The following is an 18,154-nucleotide window of genomic DNA, read 5'->3' on the forward strand; positions in this document are numbered from 1 at the left end:
CAGGCTCTGGTTTTATAATTTAAAACTGATCATTTATTTATCTCATGTGAGCATGGGCAAAATGTATCACATCACAATGGCAGATCAGTAAAGTGTCAACAATAGAACTGTAAATGGTGATTGGGATGGGAGTTTCTGTGGTGGAACCAGCAAAAGTATGACATCTAGCAGGCTCAGTTGCCACTCTTATTGTCCTTTATAGCCATCGTGTCCCGGGCAGCGTTTTTGGCCACCTTTTGGATAAAATATGTCCCAAAGTGAATGCCTACAAAAGATGCTCCTGCAACCCAGAGCCAGTTCCTCCTTAAAAACGATTTAGCTTTCATGGCTCCTTGTTCACCAGTTCAGAAAGAGGGCTCCAAAGAGAAACCTAGAACAAAAATGGCATAATTGCAATTAAATTAAGTTTAATATATAATATCAGACTAAATAAACTTAAAACTGAATTCCATGGAAATGAAAAACCCTCCCTTGCAGTGGGGCTGCCCCCGAACTGCAAAGGATTATATGCTTAAATCTAGGGGGGGGGGGTTTAAAAAAAAAAAAAACGTTGGAGTTGATTTACTAAAACTGGAGAGTACAAAATCTGGTACAGCTGTGCAAGGTAGCTAATCAGCTTCTAACTTTAGCTTGTTCAATTAAGCTTGGACAATAAAACCTGGAAGCTGATTGGTTGCTATGCAGAGCTACACCTGATTTTGCCCTCTCATGTTTTAGTAAATCAACCCCAGTTTTATTTACCCCATATTTCGCTCAAGCAGGACCACCCCAGGCTGTAAAACTGGTCCCCGCAGCCTCTTTAACCCTATGCTCCTGTGTTAATAGGTTCTCCAGACTTCAAGTCCAATTTAGAGCCCATATAATTGGATGCGAGTATGCCATAAGAATAATCCACTGAATAGGGAAAAAGAGGAGTGTACCAGCTGCCAGGGATGCAAAATACTACTTAAATAAGCATTTAACCCTTGCAGTGTGGGAGCAGCCCCACATGGGGATATGGCATATTTTTCCTTTCTCTGGAGATGGGCTTTAAGTTATGGATAATTAATCCAGGAAAACTTCATGCACATGGATGGAAAAAAAAAAAAAAAAAAGTACCAAGCTGCAAAGCCAGCCCCAAACTGAAGACTGACTTTGATTTGTATTCAATAATACAGAAAATGCTGAGTAATAGCATTGAGTTTCTATGTGAATAGATCATTTGTTAATGTTCTTAGATATACAAGATCAGCTTGATGTAAATTGATCTGTCTGATGTGCTCATCACATTTGCCGACTGCTCCTTCTTTTGCAGTGCTGCACAATGGTTTTACTTTACTACTTTCACATTCCAAGTCTATGAGTTGGCTGGGCACTGAAAATAATGAACAGTTCTATTTTCAGGGGCATAGCTGCAAATCTCTATATTTAAAGTACATTTTTATCTGAGAATTTAGCCAAGTCAGTGTAAATAATTTCTCAGTAAAAGGTTTCCAAAACACGAAGGAGCATGTAAATGTGAAAGTCACATCAAATTTAAGTTAAACCTTGCGATACTAAGTTGGCCCACATCTAACCTTAAACCTGCTCTCACCTTCATTCTAAGCCCTACTCTATCTTGTGGAGGAAAGACATGCACATTTACCTATTCCCTGGGCCCTCTTGTCCCATCACATGATTGGCTTAAGGGTAGAGGAAAAACAGCCAACAGGTCCCCCATAGTAAGTCTATGGGTGATGTCACCGCATAGGCATTGCAACCATTGTCAGCAATCCCTTGTCTTCACTGAAGCCGGCGGCTGGGAGATCACGTGACTGGACCAAAGCACTCTCACAATAGACAAGTATAAACATTTTTCCTTTATAGCAGGGATATGCAATTAGCGGACCTCCAGCTGCTGCAGAACTACGAGTCCCATGTGGCATAGCAAGACTCTTACAGCCACAACCATGACACCCAGAGACAGAGGCATGATGGGACTTGTAATTTTGCAACAGCTGGAGGTCCGCTAATTGCATATACCTGCTCTATAGGGTAGTTAAAATTTGGCTTACAACGGATGTGTGAGCAGGTTTAAGTTTAGATAGGATTTCTCAGGACTTCTTTAACATGGTTTTCAAAATCCTACCTGTCAATTAGGTGTGAAGTGTGTCAGGAACTGTTATCAGTGATCTCATAAAGCATCATACAAGATCCTCAGTAAAGATAATCACAGACATGCAATGGTGGTTGAACATACAAGTACAATGAGACTTTTTAGAGCTGTAAGATTTGCCCCATTGGGTCCCAAGTACCTACACACACACTTGCTAATATACTTATTTATTGAATGAAGGAAAGGATGGAGTCTCCTGGCCCCCCGATTGGGTAGGGTAAAGAAAGAGAAGATATTGGGGATCAGACATTATTTCCACACTTGTCCGATTGATTCGGTAGAGTGAGTGGTAAGTCAACTTGCCAGGCATCAGTCACACATAAATTTCTAAGCCAGAGTCCATCTCCTACAGACCTCTGCTATTTTAGGGAATGGGAATGGGACCTGCTGTGCCCTTTGTCCAAGCTTCAGAAAACTTACACACACCCCTCCACCATCTATGCTAAAGTGCAGGAAACCAATTATAAAATTACTTACAATGTGTATAGCGTTCCCAAGACGTTAGCTTAAGTATACCCTACAGCAGGAGTCTCCAAACTTTTAAAACAAAAGGGCCAGTTTACTGTCCTTCAGATTTTAAGGGGGACCAGACTGTGGCAAGTGGGAGAAATAGGAAGTATGCTGGTGTCAGTGCCTTCTCTTTGATAGTAGGGGGAATAATAATGCCCCATTTTTGGTGCCAGTGGTAGGAATTATGCCCCATAATTGGTGTCAGTGGGAAAAATAATGTCTTGCATCAGTGGGAGCCCTAGTGCCCCAAGGGCCGAATAAAGGGCCGCATCTGGCCCTCGGACCATAGTTTGGAGACTACTGACCTACAGTATCAGAGAGCTTGGGGCTTAGAAGACGCCCACCTTCATGTCTGATGGGAATGTCCAAAAATTCCTTAAAAACACAGCAACATTTAAAATGGCACTTTCAATTAACCACTATGAGCAAACCTTGCCCTAAAGGCACATTTACGCATATGAGTAAGGTGATGTATACATTTGTACACTGAGACCAGTTGCTTTAAAGTGATTGGAAATTCTAGGTTTAAAAACAAAACAAAAAACACAACATGTTATACTTACCTGTTCCGTTGCAGTGGATTTGCACAGGGCAGCCTGGATCCTCCTCTTCTTGGACCTCTTTTCGCTGCTCCTGGCCCATCCCTCTCGTCGAGTGCCCCCACAGCAAGCAGCTTGCTAAGGGGGCACCCGAGCCGAGCTACAGCTGTGTGTGTCCATTCAGACAGGGAGCTGTCATCTGGCCCCGTCCCCTATCTCGTCTGATTAGCTGACTTTGAATGACAGCCGCAGGAGCCAATGGCGCCACTGCAGTGTTTCAGCCATTCAGGAGGGAGAGTTCCAGATGGGCCGAGGGATTTGTGGACATCGCTGGACAGAGAGGGGGCTCGGGTAAGTATTAAGGGGTGCTGGGGAGGCTGCTACACAGAAGGCTTTTTAGCTTAATGCATACAATGCATTAAGATAAAAAACCTTCTGCCTTTAAACCTCCTTTAAGGCAGCCCATTTTTATGAACAGGCTCCTAAAGGACTTCAACACATGACTAAAACTCATTAGCACCATTTCTAACACAATGCACAGAGTAGTCATTTTTTCTGTATGGGTACACTATATTTCAAGTGTTTGTGTATTTTTTTTTTTAACTGTATATGTGTACTGTGTACCAAGGTGCCATTTTGAATATTTACACATCAGAATTCACGCATACCTGCATATTATAGTGATACATGTTACATGCATTACTGTAGCACAAGAGTGTAAATCTAGCCTAATATTTAACACTTAGCAAAAACCCAAAAATGTAAACTCCATGCAAGCAGTGAAGTACACAGCTGAAATACATACATGGGTGCTGTTTTACCTGCCAAAGGATTGCTAAAGTGGTAGTAAAGTCATTATAGCTAAATTCTGCTGCCAGGCAGGTTTTTTTTTTTTTTATAACAGAAGAGACCCTAATAGTCTCTTTTGTCATAAATGTCCCCCCTGCCTGTCAGCGGGTAATATGATCTGATCATGCGCAGTTCAGATCACATTTGCGGTCCGCTCTGTGTGCCACGGCAATGTGACTCCCATGGACGTGAGGCAAGTCACTACAGCCCGGCTGTTCAAGAGACTGAAGATACGAAACCCATGGGGCAAAGATAGAAGCGATGAGAGAGCCTCAACAGCGCTATGCCTGAGGGCTCCATTTGCAGGTAATCTGTCATAATGAACTAGAATGTGGTGCATATTATTACATTATGGAATAAACCTGCACGTGAATCAGCCTTTTTAAAAAAAGGGGTATGACTTTACTACCATTTTAATACTGCTTAGCGAGAGTTGCGATTCATCGATTCCCGCCAGACAGAATACTCAGTTCCTCTAGCTCTACTACAGCAGCAGGTGAGTTTTGACAAGCATGCACCTCCAATTTGTTGGGAACAGCAGCTCAGTGACAAGTTGTTCCTCTGCTCTCTCCTCCTATCACCTTATGTGTACTGCTGCAGTGTGTCTGGTTCCTGGTGCTACCCATCTCTCCTCTAATCTGTTACTGAATTGAAGGGAATTACAGAAGCTAACCAGCAAGACGAGTTTGAAGACTGCACTAGTTATGCCGAAAGTTTAGCAGTAAATTGGATTCTTCTTCCGAGTTCTCTGGGCTTGCCCACTAATGACAACCATGTCATCTGTGCCAAAAAAGTACTATTTGCAGAGTTCTCACAAGGTTCTCGAGAAACAGTACAATCATTTTCTTTCTCACATGAGATCTCACAGATTAACTATAAGAGCTTCCTGGAAGGCACTGGTGATGTTGCCTTCGCAGGAGGAAGTGGGGGGCCCTGGCTATGTCACCAGTGCCTTGGGAGGAGCAGAATTTAAGATTAAAAAATAAATAAAAAATAAAATTAAAAAAAATAAACACAAATTTGCATACATGCTGGATGTGTTTACTGCTGAGCATGAGAGCTGCATGCAAATAAGCTTTCAATATTCTGGAGGGAAATGTTCGCTGTACGTCTTAGGCCCCTTTCACACATGCTGATGGTATGTCCGTATTTCATCCATCCGTTTGCGGATGAAATACGGACATCCATTCATCCCTATGGGATAGCGGGTGTCTGCGGATGAGCATCCGCAGACACCCGATTTCGTCCGCCTCCGCAACAGTCCGATTCTGCAGACGGAGGAAAATCCTATTTTTCTATCCGTCTGCAGAGCGGATCGGACGAACACGGACACACGGTCCGTGCTCGTCCGATCCCCATAGAGGAGAGCGGAGAGCTGACAGGGCGGTCCCCGCACAGTGTGTGGAGACCGCCCTGTCCGCAGCAAGCTCAGCGGGGACAACGGAGCGATCCCCGCTGAGCGAGCGGATCTTCACGGGGCGGATCATTACTGATCCGCCCCATGTGAAAGAGGCCTTAAGCTGGCTACAGATGGGTAAAAAAAAAAAATCTTAGGAAAAGAATGTTGTAAGAAAGTTCATTCGTTTTTCTAATCATTAATGGGTCAAATTAACGTTCGTTTTCAACTGCAGTCACAAGAAAAAATTTGAAGGAGCCGGATACGTTTTTCTTGAATGAAAACATTTCTAACAGTGTATGTGGTTTTCTTTTGCTAAAGTCTATTAATGCCAAAATTGCTAAAAGCAAATTAAATCTTTTGAAAGACACTCGAATGTTCCTAGACCTTTCCTAAGACTTTTCTATCCAGCTACTATGTTTCACCAAAAATAAGACCTACCCTTAAAAGAAGACCTACTGTGATTTTCCATGGAGGGCTGCAATATAAGCCCTACCCCGAAAATAAGCCCTAGCTTAAAGTGGTTGTAAAAGTTTATAATCCACGCTATTACAGTGTGTGTTTCTGTAATATTATTGTGTCAAATACCTTCGTTACAGCACCGCTCGGCGCACAGCTGACCTCCTGCTGTTCTCCTCCTCTTCTCCCAGCTGTCAGCGGGGGACCTCGGCCCCTGCAGTGCTCGGAGCAGGGAAGAGAGGTCACGTAAGCACCAAGCAGCACTGTAACAAAAGGTATTTGGCACAATTATATTACAGAAACACACACATTGTACATTATATAATACTGTATTAAAGTGGATTATAGGATTTTACAACCACTTTAACTCATAATGCTAAAAACTCCTTAACAGGCAGGGAGGGAGAGGGGGCACAGGAACAGGCAAATATACATTACATGATAAGACCTACCACAAAAATAAGCCCTACTGTATCTTTTGTTGCCAAAATTAATAAAAGACCCAATCTTATTTTTGGGGAAAACGTGGTATGGCCAGCTTTAAAATGACCCTATAATAATCATTCCAACACTGAACCTAACCTTTGAATTAAACCCTGGTGTAATCTATTTTTAAACCACTGATGCCCAACCTGTGACCCATTAGTTATTATTATGTGGCCCTTCAGCCCCACTAGCTGGTATACCTTGTTTTCCCTGCCCTAGTGCTTACTCAAGTCCAAAAAGTCTGTGACAGGACACAATGTGGAGAAGTGTTCCTAGACTGTGGCTTAGGATGAAGAGAAAGATGCCTCCCCTTAAACTTTGTTGGGTCCCGTACTAATGAGGTCAAGGAAGGGCACTCTGTATCAATACTGTACATGAACTATGAGAACTGCCTCGCCTCATTACTGTACACTGCCACCTACTTTGTAAGGAATATTCTAGAAAATTCTAGTGGCAAGCACAAGCTCTCCTTATGATAGCAGTTGCAGGTTGGTGGAGCTTAGAACTCAGGGTCATGCTGGCACACTGGAGTCAGCACAAAACATAAAAAGCTAGTGAGTAGAGGATTATATCACTCAATGCAAAGTTAATTTGTGTTTTTAACAATTATAATAAAATGCACACCTACCCAAATCACCTTTAGTTGATCGCTATTTTTCTTTGATATCTCTGTTTTTGTCACGAAAAAATGGGAAAACATATGATGCTTGGGCTTCTGCTGCAGGATTAAATGCCGAGTTTGCCTGTATACGATACCAGCCCCAGTGCATTAGTCCAATACCTGTTCCCATTACAATCAAAACTTTGTAATTCTTCCATATTGACTTTATTGCCATTACTTTTCACCAATCTATACAAAAGAGAAATAATGCTATCAATAGCAAAATGCAACAGGGCGAGAGGATTTGTTAAAGAAGAGCCAAAGGAAGGTAAAAGCCCAAGACTGGGGTGAGGCTGGCCATAGGAGGTGCATTATACTTACCTCTTTGCCCCTGATCCAGAGATCAGATGGCAATCTGCAGCCCTGCTTGCCTCTCTACTACTGGCCCTTAGCCATCTACCAGGCCAAAAACAACGTGGCTGTCTGCAAACTGATGCAGAGGGTGGAAGCACATTGAGTCTTTGTAAATAAAGATCCATACAGAGATGTGTATTAAACATTTGATTCATTTCACCTCGGCCAATAAAACCCGGGTTTTAGGAACATGAGCATCCAGGTGACTTAGGTGTAGGGGAAAGACATGACCTTATGAGTTACCAATAAAAACCATATGTAAAATTTGGGTCTTCAAGAGCAGAATTTTAGTGCAACAAGAATATCCTATTGCAGACAGAAAACAGAACTGAGGGCAGGAACCAACAACTACGGTACTTATTATAAAGCTAACTGTAGAAGTGGTAAGGAGATCAGATCAGATCTGAAAGTTTGTGAATTTTACTATTTAAAAGTAAGCTATAGAAATATATTTATAGACTGCAAATACTCTAATACAGGGGCCTCCTAACTATTGCCCTCCAGTTGCTCAGGAGGAACTACAATTCTCATCATGCCTAGTCATGTCTGTGAATGTCAGTTTTTCAATGCCTAATAGGACATGTAGTTCCGCAACAGCTGGTGGCCTGTAGTTTGAAGATCCCTGATAATAGATAATTTTATTAATAAAAGAGGATCAATCCAAACATCAGCCAACAGTTGCTTTAGCCTCCTGTTTGCTGAAAACAGGTCAAAGGAGTGCACTTAATTCTGCAGTAGGGTCAAATGAGCTTTGCCATTCCATCTGTTTTTTTTAGTGTCAGCTTGTATCTTTTTCTTCATTGTTAAAAAATGAACCTGCGACCATCCAACAAATGAGATCTGCATACCAAGCATTAAAGTGTTTGTCAACTTAAAAAAATGATTAATTAGATACTGTTCCCTTAAAGCATTTTATACAGCACAGTGCTTGTGCTGTGTAATTTGGCCTCCTGTAATACGTAAAAAAAAAAAAAAAACCTGGCTGATCCTGACAGTTTCTGCCCTCCCCTTTGTAAACTGACCACGATATATCATGGCTGCTGAGCCCCGACACTGGTCAGTTTATATGCCTCCATCATCCGCAGCTTTCCTATCTCCCCCCACCTGCTGCTGTGTGCGTTTTATAAAAAGCACTATGTGCTTTTCTACAGATTCTTCATTGAAGTCTATTGAACCAAAAAAATAATAATAAAGGACTGTTTTGCGTTTAAAAAAGTCCCTGACCCTTTCCACAAATGAAGTGGCTGAAAAAAGCATAGATGTGAACATGTCCTATAGGAAACCATGTTAAATGGACTGTACTACGTTTCTCCAAAAAACAAAAAACGCATAGGTGTGAACTGAGCCTAAATGAACTTTAGCACAAGCTATATTTGACTCCAATAGCTGCAGACCATGGTGCTGATTTTATAAAACTGGAGAGGGCTAAATCAGGTGCAGCTGTGCATGGTAGCTTCCAGGTTAGGCTTAACTAAAAAAACTGAAGTTAGAATTTGATTGGCCATCATGCACAAATATACTATATTTTACACTCCCCAGTTTTAGCAGATAAACCCCAAATGTGGAGCAATTCAGGTTAAAACTAACTTGGATTCAGGTTTCTCTCTTATGCTGGCCATATATGGATCTAATTTTGTCAAAAATTTGTTCTGCGGGTGACCCTATCAGCCATACCCAGCTCAACAAAAGTCGATTTGTCAACTGACTTTTGTTGAAGACGCTGGGTGTAAAATTATTGAGCAAAAGGTGCCTGCATCTAATGTAGTCATGGTTCTGGTATTCTGATGACCCTGTGTAACAGCTGTCAGAATACAAAATCCAGCAATGAACACTTCTGTCTTTTTTAAAGCAGGATCAGCTGAAATGTAAGCCATGTATGACTAGCATTACAAATACAGATGTCACCATGTTTCCTATATTTCAAAGATAATTCCTGTTTAACTATAACCAGTCTTAAAAATGTCTCCTCCCACCTCCTGCTACCTACCCTAAATAGATATGTATCTATTACCCTTAGAGCCCTGCATTGGCTGCCTGTGAAAGAACGGGTTCTGTTTAAAACTGGATGTCTTGTCCATAAGGCACTGCATGGACGTGGCCCAGAGTATTTGAAAGGAAACATTTGTCAAGTATGTGCCTACCCGATCCTTGAGATCGGCAAACTTGACCATACTGAAGATTCCAAAATTTTGAAAGAAAACATGTGGAGGGAGAATGAGTGAAGTACAAGGAGCTGTATTTTGGAACTCCTTGCCTTTGAAACTGAGACTTGAGAATGACTTTTTGAAATTTCTAAAGAAATTGAAAACCATACTTTTTCTACGAGCTTTTGGAGTCACCTCATTTTTAATTGGGGTGTGATAGACAGACTCCCTGGCTTTTATTCTGTATCTTGCTACGCTGGTTTGTTGGTTTTCTTAAGGTCTTTTAAAGAGGAAGTAAACCCTGATGAGTTTACTTCCGCTTTCATTCCCTGCAAAGGTAAAGCATAATGGACTACTATGCATCGCATAGTAGCCCATTATGTGTCACTTACCTGACACAGGAGCCAGCAAAGTCACCCATGTCCCCTGTAGTCCGGCATATCCATCTTCTCGGTGGAGTCTCGCAGCTCCGCCGCTGTCATTCGGCGAAGTCCCAATGACGTCACTCCCACGCATGCGCACGGGAGCCGACGCGCGCGGCAGCTCCGTCGTTGAGAATGCCGCGCTCAGTGCGCCTGCACACCGCTGTCTACGGCGCATGCGCCGTAGACAGCGGTGCCTGTCTTCGGGCAAATATCTCCTAAACCGTATAGGTTTAGGAGATATTTATTGGACCTACAGGTAAGCCTTAACCACTTTCAGACCGGACCAATTTGCTGGTCAAAGACCAGACCACTTTTTGCGATTCGGCACTGCGTCGCTTTAATTGACAATTGCGCGGTCGTGCGACGTGGCTCCCAAACAAAATTGACGTCCTTTTTTTCCCACAAATAGAGCTTTCTTTTGGTGGTATTTGATCACCCCTGCGGTTTTTATTTTTTGCGCTATAAACAAAAATAGAGCGACAATTTTGAAAAAAAAAATGCATTATTTTTTACTTTTTGTTATAATAAATATCCCCCAAAAATATATAAAAAAACATTTTTTTACCTCAGTTTAGGCCGATACATATTCTTCTACATATTTTTGGTAAAAAAAAAAAAAAATCGCAATAAGCGATTATTGATTGGTTTGCGCAAAAGTTATAGCGTTTACAAAATAGGGATAGTTTTATAGCATTTTTATTAATAATTTTTTATTATTTTTTTTCTACTAGTAATGGCGGCGATCTGCGATTTTTATTGTGACTGCGACATTGTCGGGGACCCATCGGACATTTTTGACACATTTTTGGGACCATTGTCATTTATACAGTAATCACTGCTATATAAATGCAGTGATTCCTGTGTAAATGACACTGGCAGTGAAAGGGTTAACCAGTGGGTGGCAGTGTAGGGGTTAAGTGTTCCTAGGGGTGTGTTACTAACTGTGGGGGGGTTGGGCTTTCATTTAGTGTACACTGATCTCTGCTCCAATCACATGGAGCACAGATCAGCGTCACTAGTTGCTAGGCAGAATGGAAAAATTTTGTTTACACAGCATTTCCTCCATTCGGCCGCTCCGTGAGACGATCGCGGGGATGCCCGCGGCGATCGAGTCCGCGGGTCCCGCGACCGGACTCACAGGGGTCCCGACCAGCGCGGGAGCGCGCCGCCGCCGGCGCGCTCCCGATGGCAGGGCGGCATCGAATATTGGACGTACCTGTACGCCAATATGCCTGCCCGTGCCATTCTGTCGACGTACATCGTCGTGCGCTTGTCGGGAAGTGGTTAATCTAGGCTTACCTGTAGGTCAAAGTGTGTTGTAAGGGTTTACAACCACTTTAATGTCAACGTTCTTTTGTTTTTGCGCATCAAGGCCTTCGGGTAAGATTGCGTAGGTTAAGCATTTTAATAAATAAATAAACATATACTTATCTTTTTCAGCCTACTCTGAACCAGTCACGTCATCCCGTGGCTCTGGCTCCCCATTACCACTGAGCGGCTGGCTGAAGGGGCGAGGAGGGAGCTTTGACACAGCTGGGCAATGGGAGCCTATGGGTAATGCCACCACTCCCGCAATTTCCAGCCGGTATCCAGTACTCACTGACACAGGGCAGCTGGAACTACGGGATCACATGACCGGATTGGAGTGGACTGAAGAAAGTGAAGTACACAGATCTTTTACAGAATAGGTAGCAGAAGTTTCATAAGCTGACTGTTGGATTCCAGATGAAACCCAACAGTCTTCCACTGACCACTGAAAATGTAGACCCAAGTGCTTAAACCCCCACCTCCAGCCAGACATTTAACCACTTCCTGACCGCCGCACGACGATGTACGTCGACAGAATGGCACGGGCAGGCATAAGTGCTTACATGTACGTCCTTGCCTGCCCGCGGGTCGGGGGCCCGATCGGGCCCCCGCCCGGTGCCTGCGGCGGTCGGTATTCGTTCGGGAGCGATCCCGGACGAGGGGACGGCCATTCATTCATGGCCACCCCCTCGCGATCGCTCCCGACGAATGAAAATGCTCCGTGACATCACTTCCTCTCCTGTAATGTAAACACAGGAGAGGAAGTGATGTAATCTCTCCTCCGTGTCGGTATTTTTCGTTCCGACACCGAGGAGAGAGGATCGGTGAGTTGCACCAACACGACACTACACAGTAGAACATGCCAGGCACACTCACACCCCCCCAATTACCCCTGCCCCCCAGTCACAGTGACACCAATGTCATTTTTTTTTATTTATTTTTTTATTTTTTGCATTGGTGTCATTTGTGACTGTAATAACTGTTAGGGCAGTTAGGGTTAGCCCCCTTTAGTTCTAATGTACCCCCCTAACCCCCCCAATAAAGGTTTAACCCCGTGATCACCCCCCGTCGCCAGTGTCACTAAGGCTGGGTTCACATTGCAGCGATTTATGAGAACGAATGTGATTCGCACTGCAGTGCAAATCACATCCGATCTCTGTGCGATTCGAGTTCAGCCATACAGATAGTATGGCTGAATTCGCATCGCACCCGCCGCAAATTCGCACGGGACCCTTTTTTTGGCCCGCAGCAGAATCGGATCGCATGGGTGTTCACGCCATGCGATCCGAGTTTGCAGATCGCACTGCGATATGCGAACTGATCTGGGGGTGTCATTAACATTTCACTGACACTCCCAGCAGTTCGCATAGGGCAGTGTGAACTGCCGCCGGGAGGCATGCGATGCGGGAACCCGCCGCGGATTCGTGGCGTTCCCGCATCGCTCCAGTGTGAACCCAGCCTAATAAGCGATCGTTTTTCTGATCGCTGTATTAGTGTCACAGGTGACGCTAGTTAGGCAGGTAGGTATTTAGGTTCGCTGCAGCTTTTTATAGCGCCAGGGACCCCCATATACTACCGCATAAAGCCCCCTGATTGCCCCCTAGTTAACCCTTTCACCAGTGATCACCATATAACTGTTACAGGTGACGCTGGTTGGTTAGTTATTTTTTTATAGTTTCAGGGCACCCGCCATTTATTACCTAGTCTCACTAGTGTACCCCTAAATTTAGGGGTGTCTACTTTCCAAAATGGGGTCATTTGGGGGGGTTTGTGCCATCTTGGCATTTTATGGCCTTCAAAACTGTAACGCCCTTAGAAAGCCTGAAGGCGGTGCTTGGTTTTCGGGGCCCCGTACGCGGCTAGGCTCCCAAAAAGTCCCACATATGTGGTATCCCCGTACTCAGGAGAAGCAGCAGAATTTATTTTGGGGTGTCATTTCACATTTGCCCATAGCATGTGTGAGCAATATATCATTTAGTGATAACTTTGTGTAAAAAAAATAAAAAATTTTTTTTTTGTCATTATTCAATCGCTTGAGGCAAAAAAATAAAATATTCAATGGGCTCAACATGCCTCTTATCAATTTCCTTAGGGTGTCTACTTTCCAAAATGGGGTCATTTGGGGGGGTTTGTACTGCCCTGCCATTTTAGCACCTCAAGAAATGAGATAGGCAGTCGTAAACTAAAAGCTGCGTAAATTCCAGAAAACGTACCTTAGTTTGTAGATGTGACAACTTTTGCGCAAACCAATAAATATACAATTATTGACTTTTTTTTTTACCAAAGACATGTGGCTGAATACATTTTGGCCTAAATGTATGACTAAAATTGAGTTTATTGGATTTTTCTAATAACAAAAAATAGAAAATATCATTTTTTTTCAAAATTTTCGGTCTTTTTACGTTTATATCGCAAAAAATAAAAATCGCAGAGGCAATCAAATACCATCAAAAGAAAGCTCTATTTGTGGGAAGAAAAGGACGCAAATTTTGTTTGGGTACAACATTGCATGACCGCGCAATTACCAGTTAAAGCAGCGCAGTGCCAAATTGTAAAAAGACCTCTGGTCATTTACCAGCAAAATGGTCCGGTCTGAAAGTGGTTAAATATGTAAACGCACACTTTGGGGGACGCCTATATAGCAAATGTGGACAATACATATTGCTGCACATACTGGAGTGAGAGAAATAATTCTAATGCCATTCAAGGTTAAAACTAAACTGAGGACCTGTAATCCAATGGATAAAGTTTGTTGTCGCTTCATGGGAGAGGCTTGACATGATGAGTATTAACTTGGCAAAACCTTATCCTTTAGGCCGCGTACACACGCGGGGACTGTTCGCTCAACTTTGTCCGTCAAACAGTTTCAGCAAACAGTCCGCTCAAAATTAGCATGGACGGACATGGCCACACACGACGAACGAACAGTTTGCTGAAACCGTGCACGATGACGTGAACGGCACGTACGACGGGACGGAAAATACAACGTCCTATACACTGCATTACAACTTTCGGCGTGTAAATCCTTTCTGAGCATGCGCGGAACTTAGTTTGACGAACAAGCCTACACACGAGGGGACTGTTCGCTGAAACCAAGTTTCAGCGGACAGTTTTTCGGAAATTCCGAAAAACCTTGTTCAGCAAACTGTTCGCTGAAACTGTCCGCTGAAAGCCCACACACGGGCGGACTGTCCGCCCAAACACTGTTCAGCGGACAAAGTTGGGCGAACAGTCCCCGCGTGTGTACGCGGCCTTACAGTTTACAAAAATAAAATAAACTATAGTGTATGTTTTACTGAACAGAAGGAGGACAAGGTGTGCCAAAATGAGTTCAGTATGTTTTGAACAATTTTTTGTAAATAAAAAAAAAAGGGTCAAATGGCTACTCACATGTTATAAGTGAGAATCATGGACTTCACCATTATATGCTTATGTGCCTAGGTCACTGTGGGGTCCGAGGTAGCATCGATAAAGCGTCCCAGCGGTGTCTTGTAACCCGTGAGTAGCAATTTGGCCTTTTTTATTATACAATAAATTGCTCAAAACATACTGCACTCAGTTTGGCGCTCCTTCTTCTGTTTATCTTCCAGAGTTTGCTTCAACTCCCAAGGGAGCTAGTGTTAAAGGACTGACCCGAAAAAATCAGCCCCCCTTCTCCATCTATTGCCGGGACTATCAATCAATTTTCTTTTAAAATACATATGTTTATTGACTAATTCAGATTGCTGCTATATTGTTTGGCTGGTTCTCGTGCCATCTTTTGTCCGTACGTTTTACTGAAAACTGTTACGCGAATATCACATGACTTCAGAAAATTGGGTCTCCAGGGTCTCTTCCTTTAGAAAATATATTCTGTTTGGGTGTTTTAACTAATCTTCAGGTCTACTTTTTTCTGCTACTAAAACATTCTCAGTCTGATGGCCAGCAACATTCAGCCTACTTCTGAGCCCAGGTCACCCAGGACCCACCCCTAGTCTGTGACTTGAAAGTAAAAGGAGAAGCAGCACATGAGGTTGTCACCTCTATTACCCTCTCTTTCTCCTCCTATCAGCATGCTTCTTGTCTGCACATGAAATGACTGCTTGCTTGTGCTTTCATGTCTCACAGTCCAGCTGCTGCTGTAGAAAGACTGCGATAGGCCGATAGCGGGGACTTCCACTGATTGTATTTAAAAAATAAATTAAATTAGTGATTACACAGCTGCATTAATTGTGCCCTTTATATCTATATTGAGTTCAACTTTGACAGCAGCTTTTTCCCACATCTAGGCCCATTGACAAACCCAATATTTTTGGGTATAGGCACACTTACATGATTCCTCCTGGACCCCCATAGTTCATTGCTCAGCTTCTGAGCAGTAATTCACTATACCTATGTGTCTAGCAGCACACAAATACCGACTTTCAGAAATGTCAAGGTTTGTATATGATTTTATGTGCACTGCAACACAAAATGAAGTGGTTAACCCACTCCAGCTAAATCATCTTATGCCCTCTGTACCATAATAACATGTAAAAAAAAAATCTTCTGTTCTGTACTTATATGAGCTCCCCTCTGGGCGCTGAGCTGACTTGTCAGCTATCTTCTCTCTCCGGCTCACAGCTGCAGTGGGCGGGGCTGAGCAGTCCCACTGACGTCAGCCGGGGAGGAGAGAGAGCCGCACATCAGCTGAGCGCCCAGAGTGGAGCTCATATAGGTACATGCAAAAGGATTTAGGTAGATGAGGTATGATCAAAGGATAAACTGGTACCACATCCCAAATTGTGATTTTCTAAAGATGCAGGAAAAATTTAAACAGGGGACTGGAGGGTAACCAACCCCCGGGACTTTTTAGACGGTACCCAATATTATAACAAAGAGTACAATCAATATAATTTTATTGAAAATACACATAAACATTTCCGGAAAAAGGAATTATATGAGAATAATCAAGTCCTTCGATACAAAAGACTGACATAGAGTTTATACAAAAATGTACATGTTACCAAAATTTGCACATTGTGAATGCTGCATTTTTTTCTACTCTCTGTGCAACTGTACAAGCTGCTTTGTCCTGAGGAAGCTCAGAAGAGCGAAACATGTAGTAGAAAAAAAATTCAGCATACACAATGTGCAAATTTTGGTAACATGTACATTTTTGTATAAACTCTATGTCAGTCTTTTGTATCGAAGGACTTGATTAGTCCTCATATAGGTACAGTTTAAAAGATTTTTTACATTACACAGGCACACTTGTTATTATGGTACAGAGAGGATAAGATGATTTAGATGCAGTAATGAGAGCAGCAGGAGGGGGGGTTATGGTAATGACAGACAGGTGGGGAGGGGGGAGGACGACAGATAGCAGGCTGCAGATGACAGAATCACATAAACAGTCCATAGGTTCAGGGTTCAGCAGCCCTGATTATTGTGGTCAGTTTGCAGAGGGGAGGGTGTAGCCAGGCAGGATAAGCCAGGTTTTTTAGGTGTTACAAGGAGCCAAATTACACAGCACGGTGCTGTATAACATGCTCTAAGGCAGGGATATGCAATTAGCGGACCTCCAGCTGTTGCAGAACTACAAGTCCCAGGAGGCATAGCAAGACTGACAGCCTCAAGCATGACACTGACAGGCAGAGGCATGATGGGACTTGTAGTTTTGCAACAGCTGGAGGTCCGCTAATTGCATATCCCTGATCTAAGGGAACCCTTTTTTGGTGGGGGGGGGTTAATGAACGCTTTAAGGAAGAACTGGTAAAAGATTTTAAGCAAAGTCAATCACACATTTTTCAAGCTACGCACAATCATTTCTTCATTCCTGAGCTCTGTGACCGTGGCCACGGGACCCGATCGCCGCCGGTGTCCCATGATCGGGTCACAGAGCTGAAGAATGAGGAGAGGTAAGTGTAAACAAACCTCTCCCCGTGCTTCCTACTGAGGCCGTCACTGATCGTCTGTTCCCTGTTATAGCGAAAGACGATCAGTGACATCAGACGCCAAGCCACGCCCCCTACAGTTAAAAAAAAAAAAAAAAAAAAAAACACACACACACACTTAACCCCTACTGGTTAACCCCTTCACTGCTAGTGACATTTTTACAGTAATCAGTGCATTTTTAATTGCACTGATTGCTGCATTAATGCCAATGGTCAAAATTGTCTGCGGTATCTGCCATAATGTCGCAGTCACAACAACAAAAAAGAAAAAAAAAAGAAAAGCCGATCTCTGCCATTACTAGTAAAAAAAAAATAATTTTTATAAAAATGCCATAAAACTATCCCCTATTTTGTAGACGCTATAACTTTTGGGCAAACCAATGACCAGCGCTGTGTGGGTCTATGGACACAGGCGGTGGTGGCAGGGCACACAGGGGTCTCCTTGGCACCCAACTCACTCCAGGAGACACCTATAGATGGGGGAGGAGCTCAGGTCTGAGGGAAGAAGAGGACAGACACATTTCTCTGTATTATCATCACACAGGGAAGGTGTCTCCTCTTCTTATGTTACACTAATCACCCCCCTGGGGACATCCCATCAGATTGCACTGTGTGTGGGCTCTCTCCTGAACACTACTCAGCAGTTCTCCCAGCCTGTTAGAGGACAATGTCATGGAATGTAGAGAACATACAGAGCTTGCCATCCACTGACATCCTACACACCCCGTCCATTCTCTGATACAATACAACCCTACTCACCGGCAGCCCTGTGTATGCGGTGTGTGGTGGGGAAGGCGGAAGTAGAAGGAACTCTGCGCCCGGTCACCTTCTCCTCCACACACTGGACACACCAGGCCCGGACTCCACCAATAGCCGAGCGCCTCACAGCTGCTCCTTCTAAAACAAGAGCTGGGATTGGTCACCGGCGTGCGGTGACCTTTGCATAAAACATGTCGCTGGTCTGGCAATTAAAA

General features: G+C 43.5%; 1 protein-coding gene across 3 annotated transcripts; it reads right to left on the minus strand.

Annotated features, from left to right (window-relative positions):
- Nucleotides 1-10: 10 nt before the first annotated feature.
- Nucleotides 11-18,092, minus strand: LOC143987279 (uncharacterized). 3 transcript variants are annotated; one of them, XM_077485901.1, is made up of 3 exons: nucleotides 17,940-17,955; nucleotides 6,017-6,150; nucleotides 11-370 (listed from the first exon to the last, which is right to left on the minus strand). In XM_077485901.1, the coding sequence occupies exon 3, from the start codon at nucleotides 324-326 to the stop codon at nucleotides 174-176; it is 153 nt and encodes a 50-aa protein (XP_077342027.1). In that variant the 5' UTR covers nucleotides 327-370; nucleotides 6,017-6,150; nucleotides 17,940-17,955; the 3' UTR covers nucleotides 11-173. The 3 variants fall into 3 exon arrangements, with proteins under 3 accessions (XP_077342027.1, XP_077342026.1, XP_077342025.1); XM_077485900.1 differs by lacking the exon at nucleotides 6,017-6,150 and having other exon boundaries at nucleotides 17,940-18,092; XM_077485899.1 differs by lacking the exons at nucleotides 6,017-6,150; nucleotides 17,940-17,955 and adding an exon at nucleotides 7,002-7,147.
- Nucleotides 18,093-18,154: the final 62 nt, after the last annotated feature.

The sequence above is a fragment of the Lithobates pipiens genome, unplaced genomic scaffold, assembly GCF_037356315.1.
Source record: "Lithobates pipiens isolate NorthernLeopardFrog02 unplaced genomic scaffold, aLitPip1_a1.2 Scaffold_18, whole genome shotgun sequence".
NCBI lineage: Eukaryota > Metazoa > Chordata > Amphibia > Anura > Ranidae > Lithobates > Lithobates pipiens.

Bases quoted from the DNA above. Each gene is read 5' to 3' on its own strand.
- LOC143987279 (XM_077485900.1), bottom strand. From the start codon at position 326: ATGAAAGCTAAATCGTTTTTAAGGAGGAACTGGCTCTGGGTTGCAGGA.